Source organism: Balaenoptera acutorostrata, chromosome 2, assembly GCF_949987535.1.
Source record: "Balaenoptera acutorostrata chromosome 2, mBalAcu1.1, whole genome shotgun sequence".
NCBI classification, from domain to species: Eukaryota; Metazoa; Chordata; class Mammalia; order Artiodactyla; family Balaenopteridae; genus Balaenoptera; species Balaenoptera acutorostrata.
Genome location: NC_080065.1, coordinates 50,237,033 through 50,258,293, shown reverse-complemented (window position 1 = coordinate 50,258,293; position 21,261 = coordinate 50,237,033). Strand labels below are relative to the sequence as shown.

Genomic DNA, 21,261 nt, shown 5'->3' with positions numbered 1-21,261 from the left:
TCACCATTTTCAGTATCCAGTAAGGAGTTCCAGAGGGGGAGAGAAATGAGGGATTGTACTCACAGTTTTTATGGGACAGCTGTGAAAATGGCACATTTCCTTAGCCTGTAATCCTTTGCATATAAGGTAATGCCATTGATGTACCTATAACTACCTGCAAGGGAATCTGGAAATGTGGTCTAGCTGGTGCTCAGAAAGAAACATTTTCTGCTACAATGCCAATGTATATTCACATATATTTTAAAATAATTTCTCTATAGAAAATTTCATATATATGTATATATATGTAAAATATTTATACATATATATGAAACAAATATCAAAACCCCTGAGATTATCAACAAGCACAGCAATTTATTTATAACCAGTTATATGTATGTCCCTGCACTAAAGGCCTTAAGTGGCTTGCAATCTATTTTGGGAGGGGTAAAAAAAGAGAAAGAAATTAATTAACTATCCTTCATAGAAACTGAAGAAAACAGCAATAATAATGATTCCAACAACAACATATTTAACACTCACGCATTCATTGTAACTCTTAATCATTGAGGGATTGCTTTCTTTAGGTATGTATTTCAGAGAGGCACTTCTCCCAACAGTGAAAAGAATTACTTTCAAGTTATTTTTCTGTCAACTATTCCAAGTAAGTTGGTTAGTTACCAAAGAGAATTTCATTTTATTACAAATTAACAGTTTTGCATTAAACTCATTCAAATATTTTAGTGTCTTTTTTTCCTTTGGATATTGCATATCTTGAAGCTGAATGTGAGATATTTTTGAGTCCCATCAATAGCAAGTTCGATGTAGTTTCATTTTTTTATTATGACTTTTATTGTACTTTTAAACTCAAAATAGTACGAATTTATAGGGAATATAGAAACTAGTAATAAACAACAATATGAAAATCACCACGAACACCATCACCCAGAGAAAGCCATTTTAGAGAACTGGGATATATCTTTCTAAAATTTTTCCATAAATATAATATGTTTTGGTGTTTGTTTTTGTTTTAGTGTTGTTTTACAAAAATTAGATCACATTGTAATCTGTTTTTCCCACTCGGCATTATGTCATGAACATAATCACATATTCTTCTGCATTATTTTAACAGCCTCATAGTATTTCATAATATGATATATCAAAATTTATTAAGCCAATCCCTCAGTACAATAATTCGATTATATCCGGTTATTCTTTATCATAAATAAGCTACAGTGAACGTCTTTTTGTTATTGAGTCTTTGCCAAACCATCTTATTGGACCATGTCTAAAATGTCAAAACCATTAGTTCCCAAATTTAAGCATACATAGAACCATAGTGGAGACTTACTCAGACTCCCAGGCCCTAATAATAGAGATTCTGATTAGGCAGATCTGGAATAGGGCCTGGGAGTCTGAATTTTAGCAAGTACCTTCTGCGATTCTCATGCAGGAAGTTTGAGCATCACTTTTTGAGAAATAACGGCTTAGAGATGCTATAAACACTGTCTTTTCCCTCGACCCTTGTAAAAATGTCATTTTCCTACAATAACATGAAATACATATTGTCCTTGTGATCATTTTTACATTTCTTTCCAAAATAAGGCCATTTAACCTATCGCCTTCTACCAGGTAAAGTTCTGTTTCTTTTTGAAATATCATTGATACACATTGATCTGGAATTTTTTAAAAGCCACTTGTTATGCTGTTTTTGAATGGAATGTTAGGATATAGACATGTATAGCTTTATCATTTTTATTATCAAGATAAAAATGCTACACTTTATTTTTAATAGAGGTTGTTCTCTCAGAAGTTACCTCTTGAGGTGGTTTTATCTAAAAGAGAATGTCACAAACCTTAAGTCTTTTATCACATGACCTGGGTTATAGAAAGCATTCCTTCAGTTACAATGCTATCTTTATAAAAAGATACTAACTTTGGCCAGCTATCTTTATAAAAAGATATTAACTTTGGCCAGCTACATTCAGTGTTTAGCTCTGCTAGACTCATCTTTTGTTCTTCTTTTCCACGTTTGTCCCAAAGAAGGATGTCTACACACTTAAGTCATTCATTAACTTCTCTTGAGAAATACGTGAGGCAAATTATGACCTGTTAGCAGTCCCAGAGTGTGGCTGTAATTTGCGATTCTGTCCTTAAACGAACACACAGAACTTTGTAAGCACATAGAGGCTCACTTTCTCAAACTAAAAGCTAAGAATGGTACATGTGCACACGTTTTCCCTTTATTTTATATATTTGCCATCTCACTAAGCACTGATTTTACCACTGGCTATTATAAAATCAGAGTATTTCAGAACTGAAAGTAGCCTTAAGGTTCATTTTGTACAAGCTCTTGATTGTCTGTCTAAGGAAACTAAAGCTCAGAAAGGTTAAATGACTCAACTCCACATGAGTAATTAGTGGCAGAGTCAGGCCGAGATCTCTGTCTCCTGACTTAATCAACAAGGATTCTCACTAATTTCCACTGTTTATGTAGGGCTCAATTCTGTTCATTTTTTTTTTTTAATGTGAGGCATATTAAATTATGGTCAATTACTGTGTGTTCAATTCTTTTCTGGAAGTATGCACCTTGCCAGGGACCATACTTGTTAGAGGTAGTACAGAGTAGTTGTTATTAGTTTCAGGTTTAACTAAAATAGATTTGGGTTTGGATTTTGACTTGTAGGGTGATCAATCATCCTAGTTTGCTTGGGATTGGTGGGTTTCCCCAAACATGGGACTTGCAGTCCTAAAAGCAGAAAGGCCCAGGAAAACAGGAATTTTGGTTACCCTACTAACCACATGGCTGTGTGACCAGGGCATGTGATGATAAAGGTCTCTGTTTCTTTATGTGTGAAATGGGAAAAGTAATAGAACCTAACCCAGAGGACTTCAGTGAAAATTAAATGAGATGGTATATGAAAAACACAGCACTCACTAAGTAAACCCAGCACTTGATAAGGACTCAATAAATATTAGTCATTATTATTAAAACTATTTTCTAGTTTTATTGAGATATAATTGACATACAGCAGTGTATAAGTTTACTGTATACAGCATAATGATTTGACTTAATAATATTATAAAATGATGACCACAGGTTTAGTTAACATTCATCATCTTGTGTAGATACAAAAAAAAAGAAAAAGAAAAAATACTTTTTTCCTTGTGATGAGAACTCTTAGGGTTTACTCTCTTAATAACTCTCATATATACCATCCAGCCATGTCAACTGTAGTCATCACACTATACATTACATCCCTAGTACTTATTTATTTTATAACTGGAAGTTTGTACCTTTTGACCACTTTCATTCAATTTCCCCTCCCCCACCCCCATTTCTGGTAACCACAAAGCTGATCTGATGAGTTTGGGTTTTTTTTTAAAGATTCCATGTATCCGTGTGCTCATACAGGGTTTATTTTTCTCTGTCTGACTTACTTCACTTAGCATAATTCCCTCAAGATCCATGCATGTTGTCTCAAGTGGCAGGATGTCCTGCTTTTTAAAGCCATTATTATTATGAATGTTGTTTTACAAAGCAAGTAGATTCCTCAAAGCACAGATTCTCAGAATCTAGATCTTCATATCTAGGACTTGAAATAAATGAACATTGTGTTTAGCTTTGACGTCTTCTTTATCTTCCGGGTGCCTTCTTTTTTGTTTCTATTTATCCATGAAATCAGACAATAAAACCCAAAGCTGAATAGAAGCCACCATTGCATGTCCTTTCACATTTTTCAAGCTATAAATCAGAAAAAAGACAAATTTTCTGTTTTCGGAAAAAAATATGGATGAATGAAGTATCAAAGGCAGTATAGTGCTATGAAAAGATAAAGGGAATTAGCCTGGATTATAATAATAATAGCTGCCATTTTGTTGAGTGCAAACTGTGGGCCATCTATTAGTGCTTCATACACTTTGTATCTCTGATCCAGACAATGACCCTGAGAAGTAAATATTATTATTACCCTCAGTGTTCAAATGGAGAGCCAATCTCAGTGAGCCTAAGTTATTTGCCCAAAGATGGTAGTATAGTAAGAAGTACAACAAAGGTTCTAAACTAGGTCTAGACTCTGCAAAGTCAATGCACTTTTAACTTTATAACCAACAGGCTAATTTTGGAGAAAGTACTTTGCCTCTCTGGGTTAGTTTCTTCACTGGTACAACTCAGAAGGAAAGGAAATTGCCATGATTGCTTATCACATTGCAGGTAATGAGCTATGCACGTTACATTCATGATCTCATTTAATTCTTGTGGGTAGATATTATTTCCATTTTTGTGTGTGGGGGGGGGGAATGGGTGGATCATCCTCCATCCTGACAGGGAGTCACACTTACCAATGGAAAGTTTTTTTAGGAAAGGGCAACTCCTAATTAGTTTCCAGAGCCCTTCCTTTCCACGTCTCAGGAAATAACCACTTCAAACAATATGCCAAAGAGACACAGCCGAGGGTGGCCAATTCTGCTCCCCTACACACTGGTCCATGGGAGAGACCTTGCCTGGCCACCCACCCAAAGAACAGAGTCACTCACCAAAGCCCTCCCTGAAACACCACCTTTGGCTCCTAAAGACCAAACAGGGTGTGGAGGATAGTGGTTTGGGACTTCAGAGGGGAGAAAGGCCACTCACACGGAGATAGAAAAGCAAAGGTTTGGCCAACAAATGTGTGCTGCAGAGACAATGGATCTATTTCCATTTTATGGTAAAGAAACAGAAGACTTAGATCAAGCAACACTCTACAAACACAACTGGCAAAGTGGCAATGCAAGGATTCTAAAACTCAGTGTGTTATCTGATAACATTTGGTGGCTCTATCATTCTGTGTATATGGATATAATAAACGTTGCCAGACTAGACTTTCCAACCACTTGGAAATAATTATTACTTATGTAGCAGTATAGTTTTTCAACTAGAATAAAAATATTAAATTTTCTATTTGCAAAATTCAGCTGTGATTTAAATATATTTCTACTTGGTACTCAGATGTTCATGTCTTTTTTTTCATCCCCCTCACAAGGTCTTATCATAAAACTTTGTAAAGAATATCTGAGTAACATGTGACATATGAAAATATGTTACAAATATGGTCCTAATTATGAAGAAAAAAAATAGGACTCATTTTCTTCCTCTTTCTTCATGTATTTATGGGTATGTAATATGTCAAGATTATATATATATATATATATATATATATATATATATATATACACACACACATATGAAATTTCTGTAATTCATATTTGGTAGAAAAATGTTTTGATTTACCCTTGATTTCATAGAATTCATGCACAAAACTCATAAATTCTAAGATTATTGGAAATGTCAGTTAATTATTAACAACCAAGCCATATCTAAATATACTGGTGAACAACTGTACTATTTTTAAAATAACTCTAGATTTCAGTTATTAGTTGTAGTCTTTTCACCAAATATTGTTCTGTTAATATCATTGCTATCTAGTTAACATTTTTCACGTATAATTTTCCTTCAATTTCTTTCTCCAAAAGTGTAAAGCCATCATGTAATGATAAACCATGGGACTTTTGTTGATTACTGTACTTTCTTGAACTTTTGTCTTAGGCCTCTGAGGAAACACTGCATTCCACTAATGAAGAGGAAGACCCTTTGCGAGGAATGGAACCCTATCTTGTACGGAGACTTTCTTGCCGCAGTGTCCAGCTTCCCCCTCTCGCCTTCAGACAGTTGGAACAAGCTGACTTGAAAAGTGAATTGGAGAACACTCAAAGACCAACCAGCCTCCCCCTGAAGATTCTACCCCTGATTGCTATCACTTCCGCAGACTCCAGTGGGTGAGTGACCTTGGCGACATTTCCCCATTTTATATTTTAGATGGTGATGGTTATCTGTGATCTTTTGAGTTTTGTGGCTCATTGCTTGATTTGAGCAGAAGGAAAATGGGGTTTTCCAAACCCCCAAAGAGCCAAAAGAAAGAAGGGTGGTTTTTTTCTTAGGTAATGTTGCAGTCTCTGCAGGAGAAGACATTTTAGTCAAATTATTTTTACAAGGAGGACTTGAAAAGGTATTGATGAATGATAATGAGTATCTGAAGAAGGGGACTTGGACTTGGAAATTGATATTGGTCATAGGTAATTTAATAGAAAATTTCTTAACAAATGAGAACTAATGGACAAATTACCATGTAGGCGTACATATCTGGAAATGGTAGGCAATGTTCATTGATGCAAAGCAAATTTGGAATCAAGAATAGATTGTACTCTAATTAGAATCAAAGGAAATATGCAGTTATAGTCATGAGCCTAATAATTTGGCCTTTGACATTTTCAGGTGTTGCTTACCAGAATACTGTTTCAGTTCCCAGCACAAGGCAGTTTTATTCTGCGTTAGTATGTATAGAAGAATCAGATGCAATGAGGCCTCCAATTACAAATGTAATATTTCTAGTTCCTACTTTGCAGAGTATTTCTGTTTTTATTCTTCTTCTGCTGTTTACAATGGAGTTTTTACTCTTTAATAGCAATTCACCAGATAAAATATTGTCAAAGAAAGTGAGGATAGTGGGCACATCCGTTATTTGTTTCTTTGGCCAGCTCAGCTGCATTTTAAGAAGAGAGGAGGAAACCAGTGGAACATAGACAGACTCTTGAGCATTTACTAGGATTACAAGAACAGAGCAATTTGTTATGCTGAAAATGCGAATCTCCCTCATTCTCTGCCAAGTTCAAGGCATGTATGTCTAGAGAGGTACCTTTTGGATTTTCCTAAAAGTTGTTAGAAAAGTTGTGGTCAGAAAAAATTTCAGCAATAACTGTCATCTAAGATATTGAATTCAGCTGTTTGAATTGTTACAGACCAGTTCAAAGCACCTATCTTATTAAAAGTTATGAGGAAACCACTACTACGTAAATAAGAAGACAATGAATTCTTACTTTGAAGTGATGGAAAGAGGAATTACATATGTGATGTGTTTGGGTTGGTTGTTTTTTTTTTTCCTTCGGATGAACCATGTATATAAAGAAGACTGTACACCTGTTGATCAGACACACTAAATCAGGTGGGAATTTTATATGGCAGCTTGATCTGAGCTTTGAAAAATACTGTCTCAGAAATCCAATTTCCCCTCGTCGGCATCAACACCACTTCATCTGTGTAGAGAACAGGATTCACTGCCAGGTGTGTCAGAGGTCACCAAGTCCACCCCTATATTCATTAATTTGCCAGGAGAGCCCAGAATTCAGTAAATAGTTGTATTCATGACTGGGATTTATTACAGAAAAAGAATGCAAAGCAAAATCAGCAAAGAGGAAGGCACATGGGGTAAAATCTGGAGGAAGCCAGATACAAGCATCCAAGAGTTCCGTCTCCCAGTAGAGTCAGACAGGATGCACTTAATTCCTCCAGTAATGAGTTGTGACAACACATGTGAAATGTGTTCACCAGGGAAGCTTATTAAAGACTCCGTGTGTGTATGAGGTATTTAAGAGTCAAACTCACAGAAACAGAGTAGAGTGGAGGTTGCCAGGGGCTGGGGGTAGGGGAAATGGGGAATTGCTATTCAACGGGCATATAGTTTCAATTACAAAATGAATAAGCTCCTGAGATCTGCTGTACAGCATTGTGGCTATAGTTGAAAACACTGTATTATGCACTAAAAATCTGGTCAGGAGAGTAGATCTCATGTTAAATGTTCTTACCACAATAAAAAAAATGTAAAACAAGAAATAAAAGATAGATTCAGTGCCCAGAATTTTTACTGGGGGGTGGTCACTGAGGCACCCTCTTCGTAGCATGTGCCTAAATTCCAGATTCCCAGAAGGAAAGCAGTTGTTCAGCATAAACCACATTTTTTGCACAACCAGTTTAGGCAGTTGGCCACTCTTACCAGTTAGGGAATGGTGGGAACCCTCCTGAAATCCAAGTTCGCAGATGCCAGCCAAGGGCTTACCTTTCCAGCAGGCTTTTCTAATGATAACAGTTGCAGGCCTCGTATAAACGCTTTTCTGCACAGCAGGTTTATCTTACAATCATTATCTTGCTTTCTCTACCTTTGAGGAAGAAGGGATTATGGTTATAATTAAAATTAAAGTGAACTAATTTAAGCCTGTGTTGTATTCAATTAACTTTGGTAGCTCAAAAAATTTGGTGGCTAAACATGATTTCTCTTTCAAAGCTGGTGTTATATGATGTGCACTTAAAAGAAACTGATGAAGTATATTTAATATGCCTCTGTGTAGTTAGGCAATGCATATAATGAAAAATCTCAGGTAAAAGCTAAGCTTATTTAACTAAATTTGAATGTGTTGCTAAAAGCAAATAGCCTCCAAGTGCCAAAGAACTTAGAGGTTCGGAATTGTCTGTATGATAGTACTTCTGTTGGTTCAGAGTTTGTTTCCTTTTTAATCAAGGATCTAAGGCTCAAGTATAAGCAAAACAGTGCTTACCATTTACAAATTTATTCAATATTTTGGAGGAAAGAATTTGTCTTTTAGAGAGGTGAAACAAGAGTGACTTGTCTGTATCGGAAGGCAGCCAGGAGAAACCATGGATGAGAGTGGCAGAAACAAAGACTAAGGATGTCCTAAAGGGATTCCTATTATCTTTTGAAGCAAAAATAACCTAATGGCAGGGCAGGAATAGAGACACAGACATAGAGAACAGACTTGAGGACACGGCGGGGAAAGAGAGGCTGGGAAGAAGTTAGAGAGTAGCATTGACATATATACACTACCAACTGTAAAATAGCTAGCGGGAAGCTGCTGCATAGAACAGGGAGATCAGCTCAGTGCTTTGTGATGACCTAGAGGGGTGGGATAGGGAGGGTGGGAGGGGGGCTTAAGAGGGAGGGGATATACATATACATATAGCTGATTCACCTTGTTGTACAGCAGAAACTAACACAACATTGTAAAGCAATTATACTCCAATAAGGATGTAAAAAAAAAAAAAAAAAAGAAAGAAAGAAAGAATGAATCAAGTGAATAAATAATTGATCATTTGGTCCAAAAAATATATATATTTGTCAACTGAGTATCTGAGAAATGTAAAAATCAGGAGTATAATTTTCTGGACTATCTAAGCTTTGGAAGGTAAGCAAATGGTAAAGTTAGGGAAGACATTCTGTAGCCATTCCAGTTAACCAAGAATACAAGTTTCCTTCACAGCTATCAGAAAGGGCTCATGGATAATTTAGACTATTTTAGCTAGGTTTTCTACAGCCCCATTTCCCGTCATTAAAGGTTAGTAGGCCCCCAGGTTCCACTGTCAACTTACACTGAGACATTGGCAATTGTGAATCTCTGAGGGGAAAGGAGACTTTTCATGCCCTTTGGATTTGTTTATTTATTTTTGCCCTTTCTTCTGGGATATCAGCACATCAGACACTTGCTCTGTCGAGTATTACACAGTGGGTCTAGAGACTTGTGCTACCCCTTTAGAAAGCCATGATGTGGTTTCTTAAGGGAATGTTGGTGGGCAAAAATGAATGTTATGTATGGCAGCTATTAACTTCCTTATGAAGTGCCTGGGTCAAGAGCCTGAGCTCAGGAGGACTTTTTAAAATTAATACTTTCACAATTCTACTTGGATTTGTTTTAACCAGGCAATATGAATGTGTTCAAATGTCCACTATTTAACAGTTCTCTTTGAGTATGCCTAAGGTGTTAGCTTGTGTGTGTTGTGATTTAGCAACATTTTGAAACTTTCAGTGATCACAAAACAGAATTGTAAGGCCCGGGATGCCCAGAACCTTGAATTCACCCACCAGTTAGTTTTCCATATAGAATAGGATAGGATGATGCAGGCTTTGTGGCTGTTTATTGACTCTTACTAAAGTAAGAGAGACATCTATTAATGTCTTGAAATGTTATGAACTTGGCAAGAACTTGGAATGTCATAGGTTTCTATATTTCTATCCTAAACAGTTTTCTATCCATTTACTTTCTTAAAAACTTTTTATATATGTATAATTTACATGCAGTAAAATACATAAATCTTAAGTATGCATCTGGATACATTTTATATATTTGTATACTCATGTAATCACCATGTAATTTCCTATCTTCTGTCACTAAAGATTAGTTTTCCCTCTTCTTGGACATCATATAAATGGGATCAGATAGTAAATACTCTTTGTGTATGGCTTCTATCACTCAGAATGTTTTTTGATATTTATCGTGTTGGTGTATGTATCAATAGTTTGTTCTTTTTTATTGTGGTGTAGTATTCCATTGTATGAATATAACATAATTTATCTATGCACTTTCATTGGTGGACATTTGGGGTATTTCTAGTTTAGAACTATTATGAATAAAGTTGCTACGCACATTTTTATACAAGTCTTTTTGTGCGCATATGCAGTTATTTCTCTTGGTTATATTCCTAGGGGTACAATTTCTGAGTTGTAGGTAAGCATATATTTATTTTTACTACTGCCCAACAATTTTATAAAGTGACGTACTATTTTATCCTCCCACTAGCAATGTGTGGAAGTTCCAGTTGTTCTGCATCCTTACCAACACTTAGTATTCTCAGTCCTTTCATTTTAGCCATTCTAGTGAATGTGTAGCAGTATCTTACTGTGGTTTTAATTTACATTACCCTGATGAGTAGAAATAGTGTTTACCTTCTAATATGCTTATTGGCTATCTGGATATCTTCTTTTATGCTATGCCTATTTAAATATTTATCCAGTTTTTTTTTACCTTATTGATTTCTGGGGGGTGTTTCTATATTCTAAACATGAGTCTTTTGTTAGATATATGTATTATAAATGAATATTTTCTCCCACCTCATGGCTTGCATTTTATTTTCTGTTTACTTTTAATATGGTGGTAATATTAATAACCTCTGAAATGTGTGTGTGTGTAGGGAAAAGTGTCACAGTGAACAGTCAGGGAAACAAGGATAAGTGAGATGGCAGTGGAATTAGGCTGGAGAAAAGAGAAACGAGGATGGGCAGATAACAGGGAAAAACAGTGAAAAGGAAAAGGGTGAAGTTTGCAGGGTGGAGAAGAAAATGGAAAGGGGGAAATGGAGGCAGCTTGATAAGGGCAAAGGAGGTAACAAGGATGACACTTAACCTGCAGGGCAATTGTACTGAGAGAAAAGGACAGTTGATCCCTTGAATATTGAATGGTGGCAAATAGGACATCCAAGCATTAAGGGGGCAGACAGAAAAGTTGAGAATGAAAAGACAATATGTTCATGGTAGACAATGGCAGAGTAGTAAGTGGTTTAGAATGGGGACTCCGGATAAGGTGGTCTGAATTTGAGTCTTGCATCACCACTTACGAGCTATCTGACCTTGGGAAAGTTCCTTACCACTCCAAGTTTCTAATTTCTAAAGGGCAAAAATAAAAATAATGAGAGTACCTACCTCATGGTTTTATTGTGAAGATAAAATACTTGTTACTCTTTTGGCATGTTATAGCTACTTACTGTATAACCACTACTGCTACTGCTACACTTATTTGCAAAAATATCAGAGCAAATCCTGTTTGTTTTTATCAGTTTCCTTGTTAGAATTGGCCTCAAAGATCCTCTATTAATAACTCTTGGGGTAGAGATGGGTGTTCTAGCAGATTTAGGAGGCAACCAGAAATTTGTTCCTGGTTCAGAAAGTTAAGATTGTTATGGACCTGTCACATTTGTGTTAAGAAGTCTAGGTCTTGCTTTTGGCATCAGTCCACAGACATGCCCTGCTTTCAAAGGTTATTCAATTATGTTTGGAATGAGATCAGAGGTCCTCTTCATTCCTTACTTCCTCCTTGTTTCACTTCTATAACAACCCTTGCTGACTTCAAAATAGTTCGCTGGTCAGAATCCTCTGGAGGAATTAGGAGCTCCCCTTGGCCCCAACTCTGGCACTGGCTTACTTTCCCTGGGTGATCCATGGACCCCCCAGATACTCTGAGGAGGGTTTAGCTTGCCACACATGGAACGCTTCTTGCACACAAGTAGGAGATTGTGGCAGCAGAGGGAGGGTAACGGGAGATAGTGCTAAATCTCTCTACCTGTGTTTTACTGCTGCATCAGCTGTAATAAAATAAAAGCCAAGGAGTAAGTTGTCCCCTTGTGACAGGATGACACACCTCTGGATGGATGTATATTCAGGGATACATGTGGGTGGAGAATATTACAAACACTTTCTCATCACTAGTGCCCCATTACCTGTCTGGAGAAGTACACTGTGCGCATTTGTATTACTATGTCCTATTTAAAAAAAAGAAAATGAAAAGACGTTAAAGGAAGAAATGGTCACTCTTGGGGAAAAAAATCAACTCCCCAACATAGGAGGAAGGATTACTTTAGTCAAATAAGGCTTCATATTATAAGGATCTTCCAGAAATATTTCCTTGAGTTATGTGCCATCCACAGAGGAGCTGGTCCCAGATGCCAGTTAGACTTTGGATTCTTTGATCAGCTGCCCATCATCTAATGTTCTTGAGTACACACAGTGCCTTAGTGTGAACATAAAAAAGCTAATTTTCAACATTTTGTTACCGAATCAAAATCCACACAAAATAAAATGAAGAGAAACAGAAGCTTGGTTAAAGCAGACATCTGATTTTTCAAATTTCATCCTTTTAACTTAAGAAGGTATTGACAGTGGGCATTTCAGATTTGAAGTATTGTGGATATAAGGATTTATGAAGCTAAAGAGTTATATTTCATGGTGAACCCATGAGACTTGCACCTTCATATTGGATATGTGCTCAAGTTTCAAGATATTTATCTGATAAGTTCTTGCTGAAAGCGATGTGGAAGATCTATAACCCAATAGCAAAGATTTCTAAAATTGAAAATGGGCACACATGACTGTGATTATAAAATATCCCTTCAGAAATACGGCGTTCTTGAGCTGGATTTGGTTTTAAAAATAATCATTGCAAAGTAATAAGGAGGCAATGTTTGCAATAATCGTAAAGACACATGCTATATAAAAAAAATAATAAAACAACTGGATTCCTTTGTCTTTGATTTTTTTTAACGCAATTTATTTGTATAGTGTTTGTCAAAACTTCTCGGAATATCCACAAAACATCACAAGACTCATTTCTATAGCATTTACTCTTATTTAATTGAATCAAGTTTTACTTTGCTTTGAAATTTTTGAGTTTCAAGAGTAACATAGACTCTAAGAGTGATGGAACACTTTGCCATATAATATCTTAGTAAATGACATCTTGAATCTAATCTAAGCTAAAATAAACAACTAAATAATGCTGACAGTTTTCCCTCACACATCACAGAAACTCTGAGTGTTTTATGGTACCTGTCACGCCCTAAATTTCCAGAAAGTAAAAAGATTTCCAATGAATGAAAAAGATTTCCAATAAATGACAATTTGGTTAAAATAAAGAATACGTTAATTATCAAACTCTCATTTCTTTTTCAGACTACTGTAGTGCTTTTCATTCTCGTAGTACTCTCTGGCATCCTAATTAAGGTTACTCAAGTGGACTGATACCATACCACAGTATTTTGATCTCTATTTGTATGTCAGTAAAGTAACATGTACTGGGGAGGGTTTACTTTCGTAATCAAAGGTTTCTATCTCACCAGGCTCCCATGTTCATAAAAACACTAAACAGAGTGGTGACTTGTGCGTTTAGCACACCAGAGCACCTGGTCCCTGTTTTCAAACCTTTCTATGTCAACTTTACTTGCTTGATAGTATAGATTGGTTAGAGATCCCATATTTTCTAAAAATGAACCTGGTGAAGCATTTAATTTACCATGAAAAGTGATCGAAGAACGTGGTACTGTGGCAGGCAGAGTGCAGAGCTGAATAAAAACACTTTAATTATTTCCACCTGAGAATCATCATTTTTCAGCTCCTCAGATAGCTGCCTTTCCACAAACACTACCCTGTTTGACCATCCTTATATAATCACTGAAGTGTTTGGGGAGAGTTTCCAGTTCTTTCAAAGTCATGTTCTTCTGTCTTGCAATATCATGTTTGTGGGGAAAAAAAGTAGGTGAAAGCACTCTGATTGAATGGCCTTTGTTTAATTGTTGTGTGCTCCATAAATGTATACATTAATTTACACTTAATATTGGCCAAAGGATATCAGTTCAAGAAGAATAAAACAAGAAAAATGCATTCAGTTGAAATTCAGGAAAAGATGAAGTTAGCAAACTCTTTCCCCCTACAAATGAGCACCACAAAATGGAAAAAAGATTTCTTTAAAATAAAATTGTATACAGAAAAAGAACTATGAGAAAACTATATGACCTCTTGTGTTAAACACGCTTTTTTGTTATTGTTGGTTTTGCTGAAAATCCTGGCTAGTTGGTTAGAATTCTTTCTAACAGCTTAGGATTTAGGTGTTATTTACTATACCAATTTATCTCACTCATTTAGAATCTTTCATCCACTTAAAAGGAATTAAGTGGAGCTAAGCATTGTTAGACCTATTCCAAATCTGTGGAATTCAATCAAAATAGTATGCCGTTTAGCTGTTTGATGTCGTTTATTTAACATATCTGGATTGACTTCATTTGATGGATTAGCATCATTTACCCTAAAGTTGGTGGCTCTGAGCCTGGGAAAGGTGAGACCTTTGCCCACGTTTCCAAATGGGATTTACCTCAGGGTGTTCTGATTTTTATTCCAACGTGATTCCTAAAAAAAATGTGACTAATGCTTAATGCCATAATAAATACACACACACACACACACCTCATTGTATGGAAGCTATACATAGAAACTCAAAACTTTAGTATACATAAATAATAAACTTAAAATATATAATTTAAAATATACAAATAAGATTTAGAATACACATTTTAGAATACAAAAATATACTTTACAATTAACTCTCTGGACCTTTTCCATTTTTTAGTCATATATTTTAGGAGTGTTCTCCTTCTTTCCTCCTCCACTAACTGTTCTGTGCCCCTGTTAACATGTGACTCTGGCCTTCTTATTTCTCCAATATTATTTAATTGAGATTAACTTTATTTCTTAAAGTTGTATGTTTCCACACATATTAGAAAATCAAGTGAAATTTTATAAATAAAAAAGAATAACTGCATGTTACATTGGTGAAAATGTTCATCTACTCCATCATGTATCAGTTATGTATTTATGTATTCATGTACACATGCATTCAACCATTAACAAGTGTCTATTTTTTCTACACACCGAGCTATGAACTGGAGATGGGAGGCTCACCAAGACCAACACAGTCTCTTCTTTCATAGAGTTTAGAATTCAGCTGGGCACACAAACAAGAAAACAGACAACTACAATCCCATTTGTTAGGTATAATGCACATATATGACTGAAGACATGCAGAGTAATGCAGGATAACAGGGGAGCAAATTAGCATAGGCTTATGAGGAGCTGACACCTAAGCTGAGACCTAAAGGAGATGGTATCAGGCAGAGAGAACAACAAAGTCCAATGACCAAAGAAAGCGGGATGTATTTATTCAGGTAACTAAAACTGTTTAGCGTGGCTAGAACAATAGGCCATGTTGTAGGTATGGTTGATAATCATTATCATTAATTTTTCAGGTAACCGATGTGTGAGGGTTTGGAATATTCTCCAGGAGTGCTGAGCACCCAAGGTATAGGCACTGAGAAAGCAAATAGTTCAATTGATTCAAAATTGGAAAGTGGGGTTGCAAGGTAAGAAAAACTGGGAAAGGGATTTGACAGTTTGGCAAGATAGTGAAAGAAGTGATGAATTGTGGCACCTAAGCTGTGTATGGAACTGAGTGAATGTAAAAAGGTACAGATATAGAGAGGGTTGAGATCTCTAGCGGGCTCTATGATGTCGAAGAGGTGAGATTAGAATAACTGAACAAGCTGAAAAGTTAGGAGGTTATATTTAAGGATAGGATGTTTGGGCCTTCTGATTTAAGTTAGGTCATTTAAGGTGGTTTTCAAGATGTTAGCGGGTTTCCAGCGAAGAGAGGGACTGCAGTGGGAAAGAAGTAGTTGAAGAATTGAGAGATTTGGGCATGAGGTAACCCTTCCACAACAACAGTGAAGTCACACAGGATAGCAGCAGGGATCAAGGTGTCAAAGTGCTAAAAAGGTGGACAGCTTTCAATAAATGAGACATAGAGAACAGGGAGACTGGCAGAAGTCAGTGATGAAGTAGAGTTGATTGGCATCGATGCCAAAAGAGAGGTTTTGCAAGAGGACAGAGGAGTAATGCCCAGTAAGTTAATGTGAGTAACTAGGAGAGCACCAACCCCATCTCAAGAAGAGGGTCAGGGCACTGAGAACAAGAGCAGCCTCCCCTCCAGTTCACTGCAGGGCCGTGATGTCCTCAGCAAAGGGCCATGTTTGAAGGAAGGTAGGATGTGGGTGACTCTTCAGAGGGGAGGTGAGGATGAAGGACAGTCTGTTTACCACAGGAAAACAAGGGTTCCAGAAGACCTAACTACGAAATTTGGAAGAACAAGAGAGGGGCTTTGGACAGAAAAGAGAAATCACAGAGCAATAGAGGGATAAGGAACAGAGGAGGAATTATCTATCTCAGGTAGTTCTCTGAATTAGAGCTGAATTTCAAAACATTTTCAAGAATTGGTCCAGCTGTCCTCTGACAGATTCAGGGAGGCAGAAGTGTAGCCTAATAAGTAAGTCTTTTACAAAGCCCACAGGGGTTCTTCTAGCCCAGATAAGTAGGTCCCCAATGGTAGCCTTTGGTTCCTAGTACTTTCATCATCTGTTGGAAACAGCAGCAACTTCTGGTGTTTGGGAAGTTTTGCATCTTTCAAGCTACTCAGCTGTGTCCTAGATTTATTACAGTCTGTGGAATATGGGGAAGGATCTGATTTTTTAATGTGTATTATCTTTTTAGTCAGAGTATTATTTTATTTTCAACTGTTTTTTTTTTAATATTTAACTCTAACGATTTTGCCAGCTATAATAACAACTTAGGTGTTAATTAGCATTTAGGTTTTTCTTTTGAGAATTTCCTTTCTGAGAAATGATCATTGTCTGAAAAAACTCTACTTTCTTAAATATTCTTAAATACTATTTCTGGGATTCAAATACTATTCCAGTTCATCATGCTGCCAGTTGTAGCAGCAAAATCTAGAATAAAAGTGAATTTTATGTGGACAAATTCTATTTGTAGAAAACTTTCTTCTGTAAATGAGACTACTAATGTGACTCTACTGAAAGAACACAAAGGCACATGCAAATGGTTTTTTCTTAACTTGGGTGTAATGTATTACTTGCAGACTTTATCTTATAGAAAACTGTGCTCATGTTAATTTTAATTCAAGACTATATGATAAGAGTTGCACGGTTAAATCCTGGGACTAAAAACCTTGATATAATGCCTCTGCAAACACAATTTTTTTATTCTGGTCTCTTCTATGGGTCATTTTCGTTTGTTTTAATCCTCACCACCTGAAATAGTACCTGTGACTAGCAACTGTGGAGTATGTCATAAATGCCTTAGCAAAGGGTATTAATTCTACTCCAAAGATACCCACACAGAGAGGGCTTCATTTGTCTTAAAAGAAATGTAAAGGTTGATTGATTTTCAGATTGTTGTTGGTTCTTTACAGGAAATAAAGACTGCATAGAATCTTTACCTTCTTATTTTGGTCCTTAATTTCTGGCATGTTCTGTTCAGTGTCCATTGGCAAAACTGAGGTGAAGGCTAATGATTTTAGGTTTAAGTGTTTCTATAAAACTGCCCTATAGGCAAAAGATATCCTTTGCAGTGGCAAAACAGTGAATGCGTAATAATGAAAATTCACATTCATGGACCATTATCTAGTCATTAAGATGATCGTTATGATAACTATATGGTAACGTGGAAGACCTTGGGAACTTTTGGGAAGAAAAGCAAAATACATAAGTACATCTCCATGTTTAAATTACAGACTGCAAAATATATGCCTGTATGTGTCTAAGAACTGGAAAGCAATATGAAAATAATTAGATATTTTTGAATAACAGGATTGTGGGTTTTTTCCCCTCTTAATTTCTAGTAATGAAAATATGTGTTTGTCCAATCAGTAAATTACATTAAAATTGTATTCATGATTTATCTGCAATTGCATTCATCCAAGCATCTATAGAGCTTTAGTATATGATAGACACTGTTTCAAGTGCTAGGAGTATATTTTGAATAGATAAAAATAAAATTCATGGTATTTTGATTTTCACATGTAAGTCAACAGGAATCTTTGGCAAATATGAGGGGAGGAATATTTGGACTTTTCGAGTTCTCCTGATCATTTTGTGTAACCAGGCTCTGCTGGCAGCTGACTCCCCGAAAAGATCACCAGCAGAACATTATTGATCAAGCCAAACTAAGTATTAGTCTCAGTGAAATAAAGGAGAACACTGCCCTTAAACTTAGAAATACTTTAGAAGGGAGAAGTACAGAAAGGATATTTATAGAGTTTTACAGCCTGGTCTTGTTAGGTGGAAAATGGTTGGAATTGAGAAGAATTTAAGGTCCTAGTAGCTTTGGATTAATGGGGTCTTAAAGTGAGGTGAGAGTCATAAAGAGGTTTGATGAGCAAACTGTTAGTTTTGAGGAGTAAACTTTTAGTTGGTTTACAGTCTTACAGTTTAAGAGCAAGCATTCCATGGAGCTAGTACCTAAGTTATTTTTGCTTGGTCTCAGGATTTGTTTGGCACTAAAGCAGACACTTAAGCTTTGACCCATAATTGTTTAGCACTGGGACAGGAAAGTATTTTGGTTTTAGTTCTTACCACCTTGTTTATGAGTGAGCCTAGGTCCTATGGTCTGAATATTTATGTACCCCCAAATTCATATGTTGAAATCCTAACCCCCAAGTGGGGGGATGGTATTAGGAAGGGGGGCCTTTGGGAGGTGATTGGTCATGAGGGAGGAGGACTCATGAACAGGATTAGTTCCCTTATAAAGAGACCCCAGAGACCCTTCACTCCTAGCCACGGTGAGAAGGCCATCTATGAACCAGGAAGTGGGCATTAACCAGGCACTAAAACTGCCAGCCCTTGACCTTGGACTTCGCAGAGTCGAGAACTGTGAGAAATGAATTTCTATTGTGTATAAGCCACCCAGTTTAAGGTATTCTGTTACAGCAGCCTTAATGGACTAAGATACTAGGTTTGATACTCATTCAGCCAGACATTGCAAAAAGACAGGTGCTCTGTACCCTCTTTTTAAATTTATACTATTGTCACCTCATTGTTTGAGACTATAACCCTGGGGATAGTCAAGGGATGAGAGCTCAAGGAAAGTAAGATCCTAGAGTGGAAAACTGGTTTGGTTGGTTGGCATCTTCTGTTTTGAAGGGATCTCAGTGTGGTAGGAAAGAGAGCCCAGCCTTCCACCTGGGAAGCTAGAAGGGACAGATATCCCCTCTGTGCACCTCTCTGAAGCAGTTAGAGCTCAGTGTGGTAAATCTGATGCTCCCAGCCAGGACTTTGAATCTTGAGAGAATGGCTCAGACCCGCCATCGCATGTGTCACCGCTGAATGTTAGTGGCATGGAGGTTGTGGCTACTGACACTGTGAGCAGGGCTGATGTGTGCCCAGCTTGTGAACAGCAGTATCCTAGGCAGACTGATCGTGTGGTTTCCTCCTGGCTACTCCTTGTTTCCAATGGATCCAGCTCTTCTGGTTCTTATATTCTTTTGATGAATTTCTTTTCCTGCTTAAGGGCATCAGTGTTGATTTCTATTATTTGCAACCCAGACCCCTGAGAGGTACACAGCCCTTAATAAATGTATTACGAAGCTTCACTGCTCTTGAAACCAAAGTACAGGAGGTGCTCTGACTTTTCCGTTACTTTAATTGTAAAATCAGTAGTAAGAGTTAGTAGGGAGGAACCAAAGGGGAAAATTGAGTTTTCATTTCAGTGCATTCCTTTTACATAAAAGGGTAACAAAAAAGGAGGTAGTAGAGAGAAGAGTGTCTTGAGAAGAGACTCTTTGTCCCCGGCAAAGTTTGTGAAGCTCTCAATAATAAGACAAGGACAGGGCTTCACTGGAATTACTCCCTCTTGACTGTTCAAGCTGGTAGGCTTAAAATGGACTCCTAATGAGAGTGGTTTGCACTGCAATTAATTAAGTGCATGAAATTACAAACTGCATGTCTTTTCTCTCTGGAGAATATTCCTCCGCTATAAGTACTAATTTATTTTAATTCCTGTCTCTCTCTCTCTGTGTCTCTGTATCTCTTTTTAAAAAGAAGTTCTCCCTGAAGGAAAATGAAATCTGATTGTTGTTAGTCCACTGAGAAAGGCTTCCCTTTGAACATGGGAGCATACTTCTCTCTAATTCTTCCTTACGTGTAGCGCTAAATTTATCAGAGTTGTTCCCGATATATTTTTTGAAAATAATGGTGAGGAAATAAGATGAGAAACTGTTGATTAAACTTTTTTTTATAGGTGTCCTTGTCTTTTAGAAGTCATTTATCTTTTTTGTAGTGTGTGTGTGCACACATGCACACGCTTGTGTGTGATCTCCTTCAGAAGTACTTCAGAGACAGATCATTTCCAAAACCTTATCTTCAGTCTGCAGGGTCAACTCCTGGCAGAGAGGACACAGGCATGTTACCTCAATAGTAGAAGGTACTCCTTTCCTTCTTGGTCCCTCTCTACCTTTATGTACTCTCTTAATTATATTCACAGCTTTTAAACCTCAATTATAATTCTGTGCTTCAGGATTTGTATTGTTCTCCCACTTTCTCTCCTAGATTAATATTTACTTTCAGGATATCTGCTTTAGTCAAATGAGGCCATTCTTGAGATGGGAGTCATTTTAATTAACTTAATGGCTTGTTTCAATGTTAACGGTGGAATTGTGAGGAGAAATGTATGGGTATTTGAATTTTCCAAATTCTTCAGAGTATTAAGATATTTGCATATCCAGCACTATTTCTTACAGCTGAGAAAAATCTGTTTGCTTAACAAAAAATGCAGTTGGAATAGTTTTGAAAAAGTTTTGGCATTAGCATTCTCCCTTTGATATCATCTGAACTTTCTCTGATATCTGCCTGAAGTCACTCCCCTGTTTCTAAAGAAGGCCCTGCTGAGATCTACAATTATCTGGAATATTCAGACATGACCTGCAGATTATTATGCTAAAGTAACCCTTACCTGGAATGAAAGAGACCAGAGGTGATAAGGGTTCCTGGGCATTTGAGATCCTGAGAAAACTCAGGGGCGACTCTCCATAAAGATCTCACCCTCCACCCCAACCTGGATCCTAATCTACCAATTAGGAAATTATATCTTCATTGCAAGATGGTCTCAGCCTTGTTGGCCTGAAAGAGTTAATGCACCTTTAACAAATACAAAAGAGCTCTCCTAGTAATATCTTAAA

The 21,261-nt window shown here is 36.8% G+C and overlaps 1 protein-coding gene across 1 annotated transcript in view; it reads left to right on the top strand.

Annotated features, from left to right (window-relative positions):
• LOC130704551 (cAMP-specific 3',5'-cyclic phosphodiesterase 4D-like) overlaps positions 1-21,261 on the top strand; it is a 636,307-nt gene that overhangs the window by 477,154 nt on the left and 137,892 nt on the right. The window contains exon 3 of the mRNA XM_057541517.1: positions 5,564-5,793. Within this exon, the coding sequence (XP_057397500.1) occupies positions 5,564-5,793 (230 nt within the window). The remainder of the gene's footprint in view (positions 1-5,563; positions 5,794-21,261) is intronic.